The 21,410-nt window shown below is 37.2% G+C and overlaps 1 protein-coding gene across 1 annotated transcript in view; it reads left to right on the forward strand.

The window, feature by feature from the left end:
• The window catches only part of GRM8 (glutamate metabotropic receptor 8), a 318,849-nt gene that overhangs the window by 193,960 nt on the left and 103,479 nt on the right, over positions 1-21,410 (forward strand). Inside the window, exon 6 of the mRNA XM_030449843.1 lies at positions 314-514. Coding sequence (XP_030305703.1) covers positions 314-514 — 201 coding nt within the window. The remainder of the gene's footprint in view (positions 1-313; positions 515-21,410) is intronic.

Here is a 21,410-nt window from a genome sequence, read left to right on the forward strand (position 1 = left end):
AGTTTTTCTACTGGATTGTAGAAAAAAAAATATATATATTTCTTGTAATGAAATGTTCCGTCCTCTTTTCCAGCCTAGAACTCAACATGCTGTTTATATACCTGTCAGAGTGTATGACAATTAGAGGCAAAACCAGATGGCTGTATTTTTTCTTGTCTTCTTTCTTTAGGTAATGGATAGATGAGTCCTAATTTTACCTATCAATCTGACTGTAATTTTTAATGTTCTATTGTGAATTTTTGCACACAGATACTCAGGCACGTGTACACACACAGAAATAGAAATAAACTGGCTCTTTCTCTCTCTTTCTTAGGCTTAGAAAGAATTGCAAGAGATTCAGCCTATGAGCAAGAAGGAAAAGTTCAGTTTGTAATTGATGCAGTATATTCCATGGCCTATGCACTGCACAACATGCATAAAGATCTCTGTCCTGGATATATTGGTCTATGTCCAAGGATGAGCACAATAGATGGTAAAGAACTACTTAGCTACATCCGAGCAGTGAACTTTAATGGTAAGTTACATGTACTCTTTTTTCTCCTCCCCTTTTTCTTCTTGAAGTATTTCAGAAGTGACAAGAAGTGTTTTCTTTTTTCTATAGGATGTTTTAAGGCACAGTGGAAAACAGGATTAGAAGCAGTTCTCATATAATCGGAACTGTGGGGTTTTCCACCTGCTTTGAAACCCCAAGTGTATTTTTCATCTTAACATTAAGCTGCTCCCAAAAGAAGCAGATGTTAAAAAAAAGAACCTGTCGATCAAAATATTCCAGTAAAAAGCTACCATTATAGAAACAAGTTGAGGAGTTGTGCAGTCCTATTGACAGATGAAATTCCTTTGGCAGATATTGCTTATGTGTTTCCAAGAGAATTAATTGAAAAAATAATCTTTTGAAAATTGCCTTCTTCTGAAATTGCTGTTAACAATTTTCTTACAAAAGTGAACAGTGAGGCGTTTGCATTCAATTTGCATATTTAAATCTCAATTAAAACACTCACTAGCAGTTCCAGTTTCTATTCCATGTCATTGTTTTTGATTCTGATTTAGTGAGCTTTAACCCAACTACTATATATTTTTAAACACTGCATAATATTCTGTGCAGCTGGGATCTGCCTGCTGGGAAAATGTAGTTACAAAAGCTTATGCTGTTAACAGTAGCAGCCAATAAAGAACAGGATTAATTTATGAATGCAGAATTGAAAAGGGTAGAACATACTTAATGGTGAAATTAAGTTGCTGAAAACTGGCATTATTTCATTAAGGACAAAATTAATGTAGACTATAATTACCATTATTTAGAAAGAAATGTAACCATGTCCTTTGCTGTGTTTTGCTTGGTGTTTTCCCCTGTTTGGTGGTAATTCACATACTTGTCATGCCTTCTAACTCTGCAGAGAGATTCACTGTCTATCAGAATTTATTCCAATGACCTCAGCTTCCAGCCTTTTTGAAAAAAAGCACAAGGTCATTTTGAATTTAGCTTCTGAATTGAAGCTCTTTTTGCTTTATGTAATACACCACACCATTAGGTTGATATGCATGTTGGCTGTAGATCATAGTTTTCTTCCCATTCTAAAACTTTAGTCTTCCTATGCAATTTTCATGAAAAGGGAATCCCTTTCTCCAGGAATATAAAGACAGAATGAGTTCAAATGATTCTTTAGATTTTAAAGAAAACCTGGAGCAAGGCTTGTCATGGGCAAATGGGAAATGTTATGGTGACAAAGGTAGGCAGCATATTGTAAGGTTTGCAGCAATAATTTTGACCTTTCAAGTAGATATTCCTCTGGGTCTCTGTTGTTAAAGCACAAAGAAAGTGATCTGTTTTCATTTGGTGAGCACAAAAGTTTGGCATAAAAGGATAACCTGCACATTTTATATGAAACCTTTCTCTCCCTAGATTGTTGTATTTCATCAATACCTGTCATGATTTCTCTTGCTGACTCTAAGTATTGCAACAAGGGGAGATGAAAGAGTGGTATAAAGCATTCTGGACACTAATGAAAAAGTATCTGTTTTTGAACTAGCAATTTACTGAAAGAGAGGGAAAAAAAAATAATCTCACATTTCTTTGAGGTTAAGTTTCTGTCCCATGAGATACATTAAGTGTTCCCTGCACCAGGCTAGTCCACACTCTGTCCTGGGAAGCATAAGCAGAGAATGATCTTTAACTCTTTGACTTTTTCTTTTAATACAAAATTCCTGTTCCTCAGGGAGGCACTGCTGCTGTGTCTGACTTGGTTTACAGAGGTGAATGTTTACCTAGATTGCTAGACCTCCTATGCTGGGAGCTGACAGAAGTGCTATGTGTTGATTTTGACTTGCATCCTTGGTTCAGTTGTGAATAATGTAATGCATTAAAAGTGAATTGATAGACAAAAGGGAAGCCCTGGCTTTCACAGCCATTCAGGGCTAGACTTTTTTATCCTAATATCCCAGGATAGCAGCAATGTTGTAGCTGGCAGGGATCTCTGCAGATGTCTTACTTCAACTCCCTGCTCAGATCAGGATCAGCCAAATCAGGTAACTTAGGACCAGGTCCAGATTTTAAACACATACAAGGGTAGAAAATCCTTGTAACTGTAAATTCTCTCTGAGCATTCAGTTCCAATATACTCACAGTAAAGAAGTTCTCTCTTATGTTTAAACAATTTTTCCTGTGTTTTAGAATTAAGCCTCTGCTCTTCAAGAAGTTAAAAATTTCTAATATTGAGAAGTAACTGGAATTTTTGAGGGTGGCTTTTTTTCTCCAAAATCACTTCCCCCAGATGATTCTACCCTTATGCATATTAAACCAGTTCTTCACATCTCCTAGTTCAGTATATCCTACTTACCAAGGTAGTAATGAGGAGGTGCAAATCCAGTTAATCTGCTGCCATGTTCAACTTAGTGGGTTTCAGACACAAAGTGTGAGCTATTTTATGAAGGGCACCTGTCTGCCTTATGGGGGGTGTTTGCAAAGGGAAGAAAACATACATATTTCTGTTTATTGAAGCCACTGTTTTGCTTTTAATCACAAGCAGTCACTTTGAAATGTATTTGGTTTTGTTTACTCTTTATTCTATTTAGAAATTATGAATTTTATTTTTTTTTTTACACTGAAGGATTCCTTTGTCGAATATTTTATGACACCTTCATGTCTGAAGGGTGATCGTAACTACCAGAGCAGGGTACTGATGTAATTGATATGACATTTGTTTCTGCTTTGATATTCTGCCAGTTGTATGCTGAATGCAGAAAATCTCACTCTTTAGCACGATTTTGAAGGGGACAGAATGCCTTTATTTGTAGTATGAATAAAGAAATTAATTTTTATATGAGATCTGAGTTACTGACAAGTGTAGTCTCCAGTTTTACTATTGCCTGTAGTTTTCTAGGATGGCTAGAAAAGCATGGTATCTAAAACCAACTGCTTTTCACCTATAATAGGCAGCTTAATGTTTAATTTAATTTCACAGAAAAAGAACATGTAACTAACATGTAACTGGTGCAACCTATTTCTATAAACTGAAAAGGTTTTTAACAACAGGAAAATATAAAGCCAGTGTGCTGAGATGTTTTGTTCCCTGTGTTCTTGGTGGTCACTGTTAGTAGACCTTGACAAGCCCTTTCTGGCTATTTGATCAAAGAATACTTAGAACATTCAGCAGTCTCATGATGCTACTTTTTTTCCTTTTTTTTTTTTTTTTTTTCCTCCAGGCATAAAGTAAATGTTGTCACTTTGTAGTATTCTTATTTTAATAAAGGTGCCGCATCTGAAAGATTTTCCTTATCAGTTTTTGTATCCCAAAAAAATTAGATATTTATATGAACTGGTATTTAATATTTCAAGTTATGTAAGATGAATAGTTTTTCTATTAATTTGGTTTATAAATGGCTATAAAGACGATATGCACAATAATGTAATTGTGGTATGATTCAATGCATTCTCCTATCACATTTCTCTCGTGTTCTCAGTTTATTTAACTTCATAAACACTACCACCCTGTAGCTTAATACTACAGGGTAACTGTCTTTACCCTGGCATGTGCTGAGTGCTTTAGGAGAAGTTTCCTACTGAATTCAACATTGAGTAATAAAACCAGGATTTGATCCTGCATTTACTGTGGATGAAGGTGTCTCTTGTTCTTGTTTAGTTTGGTTTTAAGGAAAATATTTATCTTTGTACTTCCTTCCAGACAAAGCAAAAACAAAAGGATGACAGCATGGATAGAATGCTATTTCTTGAGTGGGAGTAAAAAATAAATTAGCAAGACTGATCAATACTTCCCTCCACTGATGTCCTAGTACAAAAGTGAAGATCAAAATTCACAGTTAAATTCCAGAGCTAAAGATCATTACTCATGTTGTGCTTAAAGCATTTGACATAGAAGCCAGCTCATGCTTTCTGTATATATAGATTTATAGATAGTATAGGGTAGCTGGTTTTGTTTGCTAGTTTGGTTTGGGTTTTTTGCCTACCTTTCATCATATGTATGTATACATTAAGACACTGTAGTAGATCCAGGGATAAATGTCTAGGAAAAAAATCACACTAACACAATATATAGATATTATAAGTCTTTCACTTAATCTTAAGGGCAGAATTTGACCTATACACTCACACACATAATTTATTTGTGCTGGTGGCCAACTTATCCTGTGGGTGAACAGGAATCATTGCTACTTTGAAATCTTCTCAGGTGAGAAGTGAAAGGTGAGAAGGGAGTAGAGAACAGGTAGGAGCACTGACTTCCCTCTGCCATGAAGCCTTAGATACATGTTGTCTGCTTCTGCAGGAGGTCCCTGCAACATCAGTTCTCCCTCCTGGTGAGGACTCAGGAAATAAATTCTGTATCTGACTGTGTAACCTTCACTCTGGTCTTCTCTGAGACAAAGTAAAGCAGCTCTGTTTCTTGGATTTTGTGACAAATCTACAATAACACTGGGAACATTGTGGAGTCTTCATCCTTGGAGACCTTCAAAACCTGGCTGGATATGGTCACTCTGTTGTAGCTGAGCCTGCTCTAAGCAGAGGGTTTGGACAAGGTGATCTTTCCCACCTCAGCCATTCATTGATTCTATAGCCCTAGCTGGACTTGAAAGATAGAAAAGTATACCCCTTGCCCTTTCTTTACCAATATTAAATTAACTTTTACTCTATTCTTATAGAACTAATTTCATAGTCCAAGTGGATGTGTAAGCTTTGCTGTTATTTGATTTTTAGATATGTGAATTAAATGTCTGAGAAAATATTAATGTTGGCTACACACAAAGTGAGACACACGCAACCAGCAGCAGCCCTATTTAAAAAGCAAACATGCAAAATCACACCTTGAAAGGGCAGAATGATACCAGAGAATGAGACCATGAGAACAGAAGTTAGCAAGCAAACTCAATAATATATAAACTAAAAATTAGTGATCACTACATCGTATATTTTTTTCTGAGAAAGCAGTATCTATAGGGCACAATTATATATAAAAAAAAAAGAACGGGGCTTTCTCATGGAAAATTTTGAGCCCTTCAGAGAGTCATTATTGTGGAATCATCCATTTATAAAATTCATCTCCTGCTATCTTTTAAAGTTTCTACAATGTTAATCTTTGCAAAACTCTCCTGATTTAAAATTCAGCTCAGACTGTTTTAAATGTTTTCTTGAAGAAACTTGACACCTCTCTGTTCTTTCACTGAGTACAAAATTTGCATTCTCAAATTATTTATCATTAAAACAGAAGTTTGAAAATGCCTCCTTTTGAGGCTGATACGTTTTGACATTTTTTAAGGCATTAAGCACAATAGAACTAAATGTCCCACCTAAAGTGTACTGGAACTATGCTTCTCACTCAGATTTTTAAGAATCCAACCCTCAAGTCTACAACTACCAATAGAGAAAAAACCCACAACATTTTGAAACAGTTGAAGTTGGGCACATCTGGGAGAAGGAATATCCCTCTACTGTAGATGAAGGGCAGGTTCAAGACCATCTAAAGGACCTGAAGAAGTCCATGGAACCTGATGGGATTCACCCACAGCTCCTGAAAGATCTGTTGGCTGATACAAAGCTCATCATATTTGAAAAGTCACAACAGTCTGGTGAAGTACCTGATGTCTGGAAAAGCAGAAATATCACCCCCTAGCCCCCATTTTCAAAAATGGACAAAAGAAGACCCAGGGACCCATAGGCCAGTCAGTCTCACCTGTGTGCCTGGCAAGATTATGGAGCAGATCCTCCTGAAGGCTTTGCTAAGGCACATGGATGTAACAAAGGGGTGATTGGTCACAACCAACATGGCTTCACTAAGTGCAAGTCCTGCCTGCCTAATTTGGTGGCCTTTTACAATGGGGTCACAGCCTTGGTGGACAAAGGCAGAGCAGCAGACATCATCTACCTGGACCTGTGAAAAACATTCACTACTGTCCCTCACAGCATTCTGGTCTCTCAACTGGAACAATACAGATTTGATGGATGGAACACTCACTGGATAAGAAACTGCCTGGATGGTCACACTCTTGAAAAAAGAGTTGTGATGAATGGCTCAGTGTCCAAATGGAGATGTGTGACAAGTGGTGCTCCTCAAGGGTCAGTACTCAGGCCAGTGCTGTCAGTGCCATGGTCTAGCAACCGCAACGGTGGTTCAAGGGTTGGACTCGATGATCTCTGAGGTCCCTTCCAACCCAGCCAATTCTATGATTCTATGATTCTAATGTCTTTGTTGGTGACATGGACAGTGGAATCAAACGCACCCTCAGCGAGTTTGCTGACACTAAACTGTGTGGTGAAATCACCATGCTGGATGGAAGTTATGCCATCCAGTGGCACCTTGACAGGCTCAGGAAGTGGGCTTGTGCAAGCTGCATAAAATTCAACAACTCCAAGTGCAAGGATCTGCACCTGGGTTGAGGCAATCTCACGCATGAATACAGGTTGGAAGGAGAAAGGATTGAGGGCAGCCCTGAGGAGGACGACTTAGGGGTGATGGTGGACCAGAAGCATAATATGTGCTGTCAGTGGTCTTTTGCAGCCCAGAAAACCGACCATGTCCTGCGATACAGCAAAAAAAACTATAGCCAGCCAGTCAAGGGAGCTAATTCTCTATTCTCCCCCCCTACTCTGCTCTTGTGAGACTCTACCTGGAGTACTGTGTCCAGTTCTGGAGGCCGTAGCATAAGACAGACAGAGAGCTCCTTGAACGTGTCCAGAGGAGAGCCACAAAAAAAAAAAAGTGCTGGAGCACTTCCCCTCTGAAGATAGACTGAGGAGGTTGGGGTTGTTCCACCTGGAGGAAGCTCTGAGGTGACCTTATAGTGGTTTTCCAATGCCTGAGGAGGACTTAAAAGAAATCTGGGCTAGGATTTTTGCAGATGTGTGTGGTGAGAGGCCGAGGCAATGATTTAAAACTTGAAGCGGGGACATTTAGATTGCATGTTAGGAGGAAATTCTGTACTATGAGAGTGGTGAGACCCTGGAACAGGTTGTCCAAGGAAGTTGTGGATACCCCCTCTCTGGAAGTGTTCAAGGCCAAGTTGGATGTGGCCTTGAGCAACCTGATCTAGTGGTAGGTGTCCCTGACCATAGCAAGGGGGTTGAAGCTAGATGATCTTTAAGGTCCCTTCCAACCCTAGCCATGCTATGATTCTATGATTTTTGAACTTATGAGTTCTTACTGCCAGTTCATAATTTAGAGGGTGGTACTTCAGAAACATTTAGCATCATACAATACCACTGGTACCATATTCTGGTAGAAAGTGCAATGGGAGATAATAGCAGATGAGTAGATCAGATAGGGACAAACAAGATTAACAGTGAGTTACGAAGGGCTGAACTCTGCTGGGCTTGATAGGATTAATTGTGGTAGCAACCCTAGCTTCACTAATCTGAACTCTGTTGTAGAAATAGTGATACTTCTGTCAACCTTCAGAAGTGGGAGTGGAAGGGAGAATGTCTGCTGCAGTTCTAGTAAGATCTGTAATGTTCGGTCATAAGTTAATAACAGGATATAATGCCGTGTAATTTAAAAAAAAATCTTTGTGTACAGTGCAATATTTGAAAACATCACTAAAGCTTAAACTAGAATGGACTTGAACTCATAAAATCCCAGAATTCAAAATAGTTAATTCTTTTCATGTACTTTTGTCATGGTTTCAGAGGTGTCTAATTTGACTAATTTAGCACTGAGGCTATGGCAGATCATGTGTAATAAATAGTCTAGTTTCTCATACCTTTATGTTGAATTAAGAAAGGAGTTGTTACGTCTGTTAATTTGTTACTGTGGACAAGAAGGGGATGATTTAATATAAATTATGCTTTGGCATGCTAATTATTTTAGTGGAGTTAATCCAGGTGGCTGTTCAAGAAACTAAAATTGCAAGGGGTCTGAATCACTTTAATGGGTTTAAGTAATGTATGGCTGTAATATCAACATACCCAGCAGGCAAAGCTTGGAGCTGCTGTGGTTCTTAGGTACCTCACAAATCCATGTGATTAAAATCAGAGTTTATGAAAATGCTGAGTGTGAAATTATAAGATAGAACCTAAAAGCAAGTGCAATTTATAGATGTACTCTTTCTTAAGATCTTGTACAGATCTTAAGTATTGATTAATTTGTATGCTCCACATACAAAATTCATGATGTAGAATGTGGCTGATATCAATTCTTTCTTTTGAGGAGGAAGTTCATGATAATTAATATGTAGAGGAAGGTGATAAAGGATTTATCCTCATTACCCATTAAAATTGATTTGCATCTCCTGATAAGTGAAGAAATTCAGATATATGAGCTTACAGTTTTCTAGTACAATCAAGTTAAAAACTCAACCAATAGTGAGGGGCAGCACAAGCAACCCTTGCCATTCCTGGTGAAAGGGTACCTGAGTGCAAAGAAACTGGATCCATAATGCATGTAATGCATCACAGCTGTAGGTCTGAGGTATTAAGACATTCAGGTATTCCTATTACCTTTATTAACAGGAAGAAGGCATGCCACATATTTTGAGGAGTATACTTGAGCAAGCTTTCGAACTAAAATGTTTAAATTTAAAATCCACTCTTAAATCTATCAAATCAAGCAAGAATATTTGTAAAAGTTACTAATTTTTCAATGTGTCAATTTATCACCTGTTCTATAAGACAGCAGTTCTGTAAGCAAGCAGGACAGTCATAAGCAGAAATGGATTTCTCTTTATTTCTCCTGTAACAGAGTAATATGAGCCTTCTTCATTTTCCTACATTAAAATGAAATAGACACATTAGACACAATATCAGGGGAAATGAAGTAACAAAAATTTATTAACGGTACTTGGTGGTATTAATAAGCTGCATTTATAGGAGTTCATTTATGTAAAAAGGGATCAGACTGGTAATGGCTGACAAGTGACAAACTCAAAAATCAGAGCAGTTCTTCAGGGAGGTCATTGTCAGTCAAATTATCTTGAAAAAATCTACATTGTCATAAGAGAAGGATAAAAACCATTTCTCTATGTTAAAGTAAATGATAGTGAAATCAAGTAAACAGAATTGTAGGACAGGAAATAAAGTGAAGAGGGAATAAATTTATAATTAACAGACATTGGCAATATCTTCAGACATCACTATTTCGTTATTCTACTCTAGGGAAATGTATTCAGCAGTAATCAGACAAGTTTAGATCTATAGTCAAAGAAGTTCTGGATTCAAGAGCAAGTTACACATGTTAAGATCTTTTTACCAGATGTGATCTTAAGCAAAAGCAGGGAGAATCCAAGGAAACTAAACCAGATATTCAAAAGGAAAGTGAAGGGATTCAGTTTGTCCCTCTTAGGCAAATAGGTTTCCCTCAGATTCAGTAGCTGGTGAAGACTGCAGTTAAGTGTCTAGTTGTCCATAAAACTGACAGGAAAAGTTGATGCCTCTAAAGGCTATCAGAGAGACTGGGCCTGTCCATTAGCATTTAGGTACCATAGCAACTCATTTTTTTCTGTTTTTTTCTGGAAACAACTCTGATTCAGAGAAAAATTTTTAAAGGCTGGTTAAACATTTCTAACAGTATGAAGTATTAAATATGTGAAAGATAGTTTATCTTAGAAGCTTCTCTAATTTACTCCAGCAGAGGAAACATTTGCTGTTATTACTGAGGACTAAGGTATCCAATAATTTTGTCCACACAGCGGGTTATATTTTATGCTGAACAGATTTGACCCGAAACTTATCTCCCCATAGTCTTAGCAAAATCTCTCCATTGTAAGCCTGAAATAAAATGGATTTAATGCACAAATTCCTAGGTATGTTATTTCAAAAAGAAAGACTTTCTAACATTGCTTTCTCTCTAATCAAAATTGAACATTTGAAAATTAAAGATAAAATAATTTACAGTAAAGATTTTATCTGCAATTAGGTGGATTCTGTGCCCAGCACACTTTCAGAGAGATGGTTCATTAGGAAAGCTTCCATATTAACAGTTTTCAATTTGTGTCAATAGCTTTAGTGTAATAACTTTTATAATTACATTAGCATTTAATTAAAAATTTTTTGGAATGTAGGGAATACAGAATACTCTATTATTAGTTACATTTAGAAGCCAAAACTCTTTTAGGCTCAGTTACAGGAACCTGCACAGCCAGTTGGTTTTGAAAATGGTGCTTCTATCTATTACTGCAGCTCTATTAACAGTCTGATTTTTAAACACTATTTTTTGATAATAAGCACTTTTATTACTCTCCAGTAAGAAAACAAATCAAATAAAAATGAATCAACTTTGGTTAGAGAAAGAAACCATCAAAATATTATCATAGTTTTACTATAAAAGAGAAAAATAAAGCAAAACCAGTATTTTCATATAATAATGGTGGTTGATTATTCTATCGATCACTTTTATTTTCTCTCCATGAGCAATGGAAAGTTATACGTTATGGCATCATGAAATTAACATCGTCTGAGTTTCTTATAACATCTTTGTAATGTATGAAATATGGCTTGATTAGGTAGTACTCTGATTAAAAGAATTTTCAGAGAAATAGCAGTGACTACTTAAGTTCATTCTTATAAAAGCTCAGAATTTCGCAGTTTTTCAAGCAATATTTTTGCTTTGTCTCTGTTCCTATTTACATTTGTAATTCTAGGTTTTATGCTAGCTACATATTTTTGGTAACTTTTTTCCACGTTTTAAATTAAAACAAATAAAGATTGAGTTGCTAGAGATATTTGTAATTGGAATTCACACATATAATGAGCAATGAAGGAGTAGAATCTCTGATCTATTCAAGTGTTACATTAATGAAGGAAAAAATCTTCTTAAAAGATAATTGCAACAAATTTTTCACCTTTAATATGTGTTCTTGGCCTTAAAGTACTGTAAGATGCAAATATCACAGATAGAAATTAATACTGGTTGTTACTGTCCAGATGTTTCCAGTGTCTGGAAGCTTTAAAAACCTTGAACCAACTTGAATGGTCTGAGATTATGAATCCTTAACTTTGTAAAATAAGTTCACCTTTTTTATTTAACATTCTAAAATGGAACAATGTCATTAATTTCGCTGAAACATTTCTTGAAAAGTAAGTAATCAGTGTCACAAATTCATTATTTACTTAAAATGTGATGTATATCAAGACTTGGTTTATAAAATTCCAACTGTACTACACTTAATAGAAAATGTACTGCTCTTTTTAATGAGTCTGGAATACACATGTTCATCAACCAGACTGGAAATCAACAGTAAAAAAAATAGCCTAATAGTTTCAAACGATTGATAAAAAAAGTAAGTTAAAACAAAATGCAGATCAGTTGGCAAGCAAGCAGATAGAAAAAGCATTTGCAATTACAGTTACTTATTTTTATTAAGAGTATCATCTATTCACTCAGGTGTGGCTTCAAGTTTAGGTGTTGTGCTTGCTTTATACTGAAAGACTGTTCCTAAGAGCTTGGGAAGCATTGTAGTAACATAGCAGTTACCTGACCTGTCTGGGGAATTCAGAACATCCTGAGTTTACAGACGTGCTCTCTGTCACCTATGTTTATCTCCAGGAGCAGAACAACAGCACAGTAAGAGACAGTCCTTGACATTCAATAAATGAATATTCCCCTGGGAGCTGTATGTTTTTCAGTGGGAAGGTGAGGGAGCTTGTGTTTGCTTGTGGCAAGCAAAGGTAGCACTTAGTACACACAGAGGAAAGGAAGCAGCTATCTATTACCCATGCACTGGATCTTGCTGCCTTCTCAGCATTACTTTCAAGGATTGCAATACATAAACTCATCAAACCCTTTAAAATAACAGGATGACAGAAGACTCATTTTGCTCACTCTGAGCTCTAACTGCATCAACATTTGATTTTATTGTTTATCCCTGCAGCCACTCTAGAACTACCCTGTTTTTTCCTCCAATATAGCTTGATCCTCAGTTGAGAGATGACAATGTACTGGCACTGTTCCCATGGCACACAGTCACATTTTAAAATATATCCCTATGTAGCTTTAAGTCACAACTCATAATATGGTCAGTTATGGTAGCGGTGTTCCACTTTTTAGAGTTAATTATTATGTCTTTTAAAGGACAGTGAACATTATATATAATACCTCAAGTCATCATCTTTGTGCAGCATATGCAGGTACAAGGCAATCTCTTCAGCATCCTCCAGAATGTGCAGCCTTGAAAGGCTGATTTAGTGCAGATGCTGCCGTGGTTCTTCCAGGTCCCTACCCAGAGATGTGGAGAGAAAGCCTCAGGATTTAAGAGTCCACTGCTTATCATGCTGGAGAAAAACAACTGAAATTGCCAGGGAAATACCCTTATATTGACAGATAGCCACCATGGGAAGGTTTCTGCTAAGCCAGCTGGTGTTTAAAGGCTCCAGCTCTTGATAGTTACAAATTGTTGTATTGATCCGCCCTTATGCACGGTCTAACTTCAGCTCAAACACTGATAATTTTTTCTGTTTTGCACTTTCACTCTTTCTACTGGCAAGGGACATTGTTTGTACACAAAGTACTCAGGCAGGATTTCTTGCTTACCTGAGCATAAAATGCACATGGTTTTGTTCTTCTTCTAGTAAGTGAGTTGTCTTGAGTCTTGTGTGGTGAATCAGAAAATTCTGAAGAGTGTGTAAAATAAAACACAATGTTCAAACAGGTGTTCACAAGCCTAAAAAAATTGTTAATTTTTAGTTCCAGCTATGGCTGAATGTTGAGGTTGTTCCTTATTTCAACTGACTTATCCTATACCTAATTAGACTTTTTGAAGATTTCTCATGTTTCTGTGTTGTTTTTCTGACATTTTGGTCACCCTGGGTTACAGCATTACTAACACAAAAAAATGCCTATAGAAGTTACTTTATATTTTTGTTTGCTTGTTTCTTTCCTGATAAAATGCTTTACCTTTTCAAGGCATTATTAGACAATAGTAGATAGAATTATAGATATTTTTTAGCAAGTGAGTTTCCCAAGTCCAGTCAGGAGTGCTGGGACTGTGTTGAAGGGTCCAAGTAAATATATATGTCTTGTGCCAGCTCCCCCTAGCAGACACACCCAATAGTAGTATGCACCTACAATCTGTGTTGTTATTTAGGGATTTAAGTTCTTAGTACTTCTATCAATTTAGACAACAAAAGTGAAGGCATATGTGTGAATGTGTGTTAACTACACACCATTTGAAGGAATTATAGCATGGAACATAGCAGACAGAACTGGCTGTTCTGTCAGTCCTCCAAATTTTTGGAATGCAGAAATGAACCATTCTCTTTAAATAAAGACCGAACCTGTGTTTGGAGGTGATTTAAGCTAATTTCTTTTGGTTAGAATAGCAGGAACTTGCCCCTCCTATGGAGATAAGAGGTGGTATCTGTTGAAAAGGACTAAGGTGAAGAGGGAGAAAGAAAGAAGGTAGAAAATGCCATCTGCAAAACTCACCTTTTGAGTCCTCTGATACAAAGATTTGTGTGTGTTCTATATTCATGTATAATCACATTAAAAATTTCCTACAAAGATAATCTGATAATAGATATTGACTATGCTGTCAAACAGTGACTTGAGAAGTACAGACTATTTTTGCCATGTATGGAGGAGAGGTGGCAATTTGCTTTTACAGAAGTGGTCAACTAATTCCTGTAAATAGACATTGTATGAGCTCCATGGCCAGGGTGTACTCCAGTGTGTATTGGCTCGTGTGAATAGATGTCTATGCATCTAAGAGGTTATTGTGCACTCCTAACAAAGTCTATCAAAGCCAGCTTTTCAGCATCAAACACTTAAAAGTGTTTTCTTCGCGAATAACTTTTTTTTAGTAGTTCACGGAATAGTATAATGTATTCTAAATCTGAATTCACTAAATGCTATAAAAGACTGACAAAGCAAAAAAACCCAAAAAACCCAAAAAACCCAAAAAACCCAAAAAACCCAAAAACCAACGACAAACCAATGGCTGTGTTCTTACACTGGATTGAAATACTACTACAGGGCATAAATGGCCCTTAGAGAGAATTGTGTATTTCCTGTTTATCTTGTGACACCTGAAAAAAACAATAACAACAAAACAAACATACTTTGACTGAAAGATTTTTTTTAAAGTTATTTTATTTTGGTATGAATTAAACTGAAATTAATTTTATGAGGAAACAGAATCTTTTCAGGCCCTACAGCTGTACTGGTGAGTGATGTTCTTATCAATTCAATCACTAAAGAAAGATGCCAGTTATTTGACACTCCTGACAAGGATGATTATTTCATTGAGTAATTGCAAGAAACAATTGTGATTGCTCTGGTCCTTGACTGAAAATCTCTGGGAAATTGATCCCAGGAATAGAGTCTGTTACTTTTCAAAATTGCTAACTTTCAGGGCAAGCCAGTCTAAAATTTGGGCATGTGGTGCCCATGTAGTGATGAGTCAGCAGATCTGTGAGCTGCCTCCCTCAGCAGCCAGGATCCCTGTGAGTTTGTAGCTACATTTCTCTTGAATTCTATCTAGAGTGCACAGGTGAGATCAGAGGTAGACAAAATAGGGGATTGCCTCTCCTTGAATCTGAGCTGCAAGGGGTGTACAAAACCAGATGTCTGCCTCACTGCTGGAACTAAGGAACTTCTGAAAATGAGAACATAAATGCTGATCCTTCCAAAAGTTATAGGAGCAAATCAGTGACATAGATTCATAGATGACTAAATTCAACTCAGGTTTTGGTCATCAAAAGAGGCAGTTGAAATATTGTCCTTCTATCAGACCTATAAAAAGGTCTTCCTGTTTTCCTATGGGTGATTTTCAGATTGTGAAGTCCTTGGACTCTGTGATAGCACAGACGCTGTCAATATAGATGTAGCATGGTTAAATGGGAGGTGGTCAAGAAAGGGTATAATTCTCATGGATTTCAGTGTCTTCAGAGATATCAAACCTCTACTGAGATTCATATGTGAAAAATTAATATAGCTATATTGTTACAAACTTTCAATTGTTTTTTATTGTTACAAATTGTCACTTTTATTTTCTTGATTTGTTTTGTGTATCTCTTACTCCTAATGTGTTATGAAGATGACTATTAATATTCTTAGGGGTTTTTTTCTTGCTACTGCTACAATTGCTTTTTGTCCTCTCTGAGAAGTCCCTCTGCCAGAATCAATAAGATCCAGATCAATGGAAGAATATTTCTGAAAATGCAAATCTTTCATCTTCGTGGTCCTGATGATGCTGATGATTTCTAATGGAGTATTTAACAGGAATGAGCACAGGCCTTGATATGACTTGCCAGATAGATATGTAACAAGAGGGGTCCTGAGTAGAGAAATGTAGAAGGATAATGAAACCTGACAATAATAGAAAACTGGAAAAAGCACTGATGTTGAGAACAAATGAATATGACTCTCATAGAACAGGGTCACAAGCTGGTGCCCGAACCATATGATTTGTTGCCAGGAAATGGAGAGTAATAAGGTTAGGCACAGAAAAACAGAAGGGCTTATAACTTCAGCAGATTGACATGCTACAAATACTGAATTGTAGATAGAGACAAGGGCTATTTATAAAGATATTGCCTTTTTTATTTTCTTTATTCTTTTTTTCTTTTTCCCCACAAGAAATGACAGAAAACAATACAGACACATGATGACGTAGGTCATAAAAGGTGAAGTTTTTCCTAGCTTTGTAAAAGACAGTGGAAAAAAAATATCATGATCTACCAGGTTCACCTAATTTCCTGAGTGTCATGCTACTAAAAAAAGTGGAAGAGAGAACAAATGTAAAAATGGAATAATAAAGGGACACAGCGATTATAGCCATTTATAAAGCAAACCAGTATAGGAATGGAATTAAATTTATTTCACATTAGATATGTACATTGCAGATGTATATACATGAGCCAGTTGATTACACTGCTTTTACAGGGAATAGAAAGTCACTTAGTGGGGCATGGTTCACCTCATAATTTACTTGTCTAAAATAAGCCAGATGAGTTGTGCTGCAGAGGTGCCTCCACTGACAGCGGAGCAAATCTATGAACTTACATCAACTTTCGATGTCTAGCTGCAGATATTCAAAGACAGGTGAGATTGTTCTTTAACTACTCTGGTTTTGGGGAAAAAATGAGCTTGGGTAGGAAAGCTAGGAATAGAGTGATGAGTTATTAATGTAAATCACCTGGAAGTTGTCTACCAAGTGAAAAAAGAAATGTTAGAAGCTCGGTACAAAAGCCATATCATAACACTATTTTGTAGAGAGATTTAAATCTAATTACCAGTAACAATAACCATGAATTATTTAATCATAAAATTAGAGATTTATTCTGTGCCTGCTTTAAAGGTAGCGTGAAGAATAAGACGAAGTAATCCATATGGAGTTCTCCCTCATATACACAGAAATTGTATAGACTAATTAATATGGATTCAAATGTTGAAAATTCCTTACAGGCAAAACTATTAACATTGAAGAAGATAGTTAAAATACATTTTGTTGAACAAGATTTTCAACCCTACTAATATGAGAACACTTTTAAAACTGAAAATAATCCCCAGGTTTCAAAGCTGGCAATGGAAAAAGAAGAAGGGAAGAAATACTATATAAGGAAGAAGCTCAGGTAAAATAAAAATAAAATTGGTAACAAAGAGCCTACTGAAACCACTAGGAAAAACAGTAGATAGAAACATGTAAATACAGAATATAACATATTGCATGGCTGTACAACAGTTAGACAAGTAATTCTAATAGTAAGGGACAGGGGCTGACAAGGCTGGGGAACTGAACATAAAATAAAAAAAAGAATGTGCGTGGGAGAAAGCAGCAGTACTTACAAGATTATTTATTATTTGGAACTGTAGCAAACTGGAGAGGTAGCCTAGGAAAAAAGAATTAGATTTTGTAGAAGAGTATTCTATTTAATTCTGGAGACTATGGGGAGCCCAGTGACATAGTGCTATTTTTCAGTTATCATTTATCAACATTCTGCTTGGAAGGGGTGGAATTTTGAAAGTTGTCGCTATAGAAATGAGATGAGGAGAGGAGTTATATAATGCATTGCCTAGCAGCGTCCACCCAATCTCTCATTATGATATCTGCCCATCCAGTGAAGAGCAACCAAGCATTTCCAAGAAGGAATGCAGCGCATTCTACAAAATATATGTAAATTCATTTGAAAAGGAAATGAAAATGAAAATATAGACAGAGAGCTGGAAGCTAGATTTAAAAGAGATTAATTTGAAAGTTTAATAACAGGTTGTCTTTCATGACTTCATGTAATGGCCTATTTAGGGATCTGAGAAGATCTATGTCAAATCCTCACAAGATATAATGCTCGGAAATTATAATAAGGAAGGTCTACAAAATCAGATGGGGAAAAAGTTTGGATAATATAGACAATCCCTGTGTAATTATAATAGAGATCATTATGAAATCAAAAATAATTTTAAAACATTATGAAGGCAGATAATCGATCATTAATGAGCATGAAGAAAGGCAATGAAGAGGAAAGACTCTGGTGTAAGATTTATTTGAACTGTTACAAACCTTCTCTTCTCTGGTATCTGGAAACCCATGCACTCTTTACTCTTAGCAGAGTTCCTGTTATTAGCCTGTGAATGCACAAGAGTATATTTACCATCCGATTTTTTACTGCCTTGGTCCCTGAAATTACACAGATTCTGCCATCTCATATTTGATCTCATTCCATAATGATGATGCGTTCCATCCTCATATTAATAATACATTTCGTTAGCACATTCCCTGCCCCCAAGAGAATTTTTTTGCCCTTTGGGAGTATGAAATGCTTAATTTTTTCAAAATAGACTGTGAAGAACTTCACAGGGAACCCACTAATACCCAGATACTTCCAGAGGAACCCATTTGATCTCATTGTTCTGTTCCTTATCCACTTTATAGTCCAGTTTCTGATCCACATCTTCTCAGTCTTAATAAGTCATCTCCCATGGAATAAAATTCTGAAATCCAGGGAGATTATATGTCATGTTTTCCTTGCAGAGTAAATAACTTATATGTCAAAGGCATACACCAGGATCATTGGTATGATCCTGATCTCAAAATTTTATGTAGCTTCTGTTCTCATTAGCATTTTTGTCCTCATCATCTACAGAACCGTCTATATCTGTGGAATAACTATTGATCATGAAAATGCTGCATTACTAACTATATTAATAAAGTATAAAAAGAGGAATTAAGAACCTGTTTGAAGAAATAAGATATTTACTTGTGGGTAAATAATTCTGGCAGACACAAGCTTTTGTGTGTCCAGAGTTGCCCCTTGAGAATATTATGGAACTATTTTGGGAATCAGGTCAAACAATAGACTGGGAAACCTGACCTCTGTGGATTTGATTTTTTATGTTAGAGGCCAGTAGGCAGTAAATAAGGTTTTCTAAAGCACTAATTTCAGAGCTGAATCTGTCTATTGGCAAGCTGGATTTAACTAGTGTTATCTGGAGAAATGTTAATTAATTTCAGATTAACACAAGTGCTAAACCTAATGCCATAATTAAGAAAGGCCTGCCAATCACTGCCTCTTTACCACTGGCACAATTTATTCTGTAGTTTTCTGTTGCAGCATTATCATCTTTTGAGTACTGCAATGAATTTCTAAATGGATCCTAAAAGAGCAGTTCACAGGAATGAGAAAAACAAATGTAACAGATGAGTTTTACAGCCTGTTCCATAGTGTATATCCTAAGGCTACATCATTATGTGTGACATTTTCTACACTGACCTGTCCACTGTCATTCCTGGAAGCAGGTCTTCTAAATTATAGTACATCCCCCCCCCCAAATGTTTATTTTAAACTAAAATTATTTCTATTAATTTCTTGAAATATTCAGGGCATTATTAAGAATTATCTATAATTGACAAGATCTGTGGACTTGCAATAACAGTTTCTACTCTCCCCATGTGATGTAAGTTTTTTCCATCATTTCACTGGTTCTGTTGCATAAGTTGCATTATATGGGTTTTTTTCTGTTGCCTCAACTGAAATAGCAAACATTTTAAACTTCATTTGGCTTTGGTAATAGCTACATTTCACATGCTTTAAAATTTAGAAGAAAATTATCTCATTTTTTAATTATAATCGAGGGGTAAATTTAACAGATGAAATTATTTTTTTCTATTTACATGTCAGCTACTTAGTTTATTATTCAATCTTAGTTACTTCTAAAGAGAAAGCCCTATACCTTTCAAAACCAGAATAAGCATAGCAATCGTACTTATCATGAGTGCCTCGACCATAAGTGTGTTTTCTTCAATGTCTGAGCCTTTGTTATCTCCTCCAACACAAAACTATTGAGGGCTGAGCTCCTGAAACCTTTCAGCTAGGCTGATGACAATTGATAGTGTGGGTGTTTCATGGGTCATCTTTCTTTCTCATTCAGGATTGTGTAGTCTGCACTTGTCTGCACACAGATGAGGCCTGTGTAGCACTATGATACCGCTTTGCATTTAAAGATGAGACATGAGGTTGATTTTTCAGATATTCCTCATTTGGTATTTAACAGTGGGAAATGAGGCAGCAAAAATGGCTCTCTGTGGGTGTTTTACACCTGTCTTGGCTTGGTGCTGTAGCCAAATGGCTGCAAATATTAATGTCATTTATCATTAGCAACTTTCTGAAAGTCTGGGATCACTAGACCTCAAAACCAGAATTACTGCTCACAAAATCACAGAATGGTTGAAGATGGCTCTCTGGAGATGTCTAGTCCAACCCCTCTGCTCTGAGTAGACTGAAATACAGCAGGAGGCTGGTCAGGCCTGCATCCGGTTGAATGGTGACTATCTCCAGTGATGGAGACTCTAAAGCTTCTCACTGTAACCTATTCCAGTATTTGGCAGCTTGCACACTGAAAAAGTTTTCTTCTTAAGCAGAATTTTCCAGGGGTTTGGTATGTGCCTTTTGCCCCTTGTCCTGTTACTGTACATGACTGAAAACAGTCTGGCTCCATCTTCTTGCACTTTGTTTATATGCTTTGATAAGATACTCTTCCCTCACCTTCCCTTCTTCAAGGTGAAAAGTTCAAGCTCTCTCAATTTCTATTTATATAAGAGATGCTTCAAGCTCTTAATCAGTGCTCACTTGTTAAACTCACCCCAGTATGTCCATGTCTGTCTTATACTGGGGAACCAGAACTGGACACAGCACTCCAGCTCTGGTCTTACCAGTGCTCAGGAGAGGGGAAGGATCAACCCCCAAACCTCCTGCTCAGACTCAGCACTTCCTCTGCTGCCAGCACTGACTGCTTTCTGTACTTGCTGACTGGAGAAAGTGTTCTTCTCCTGCCATTGTATTCAAGTCCCAGGATTCAACACCCTGGGAGTCTCTATTTCTGAGCACAATAAGCACAGACTCTTCCTGCCACCCCTTCAGCACAGCTTCTCTTGGTGATGTCAGTGCTCCCCAGCACACACCTTCTGCAGGCAGGGAGTCCATCCTACCCTAGCCCCTGCCTCACTAAGAGGCCTGCAGAGGTTCATCCTCCATTGGGAACTTGGTCTGACCCTCTGACATCCTGAATAGCTGCTCAGGTGTGTTCTGGGGATGCACTGTAGCACACCTCTGCCACCACTGCTGTGCACATGAACACTGCCCCAACAGCACAGTTTCTAGGCAGCCTTTGGGCTCCTCTGGGACCTAGACTCTGGGCTGGTCCTTACATGCATCTCCCAGCACCTGCTGAGTGGGTGGGTGAGTCTTCCTGCTCAGTCAGCTTGAAGCTCAAAGCACCCTTTGATCAGGAACAGCTTCCCCAGAGGCTGCTGGAAGTCAGAACCCTCCACAGCTGCCCTTGCCCGGCACTCTGCTATGGCTCCAGGTGTTCCCCAGGGCCCTTGGACATCTCAGAAGGGGTTCAGAGAAGATCCACAATAAGAGCTCAAAAAACCCCACAACTGAGCAAGCTGCTATGTATGTCTCTGTTAGCTCTGTTCTGCCTTGACATTCCTGTTCCCCTGGCTTTCCTTTACTCCAAGAATAAATAAAAGGAAAAAAA

The sequence above is a fragment of the Calypte anna genome, chromosome 1 (assembly GCF_003957555.1).
Source record: "Calypte anna isolate BGI_N300 chromosome 1, bCalAnn1_v1.p, whole genome shotgun sequence".
NCBI classification, from domain to species: domain Eukaryota; kingdom Metazoa; phylum Chordata; class Aves; order Apodiformes; family Trochilidae; genus Calypte; species Calypte anna.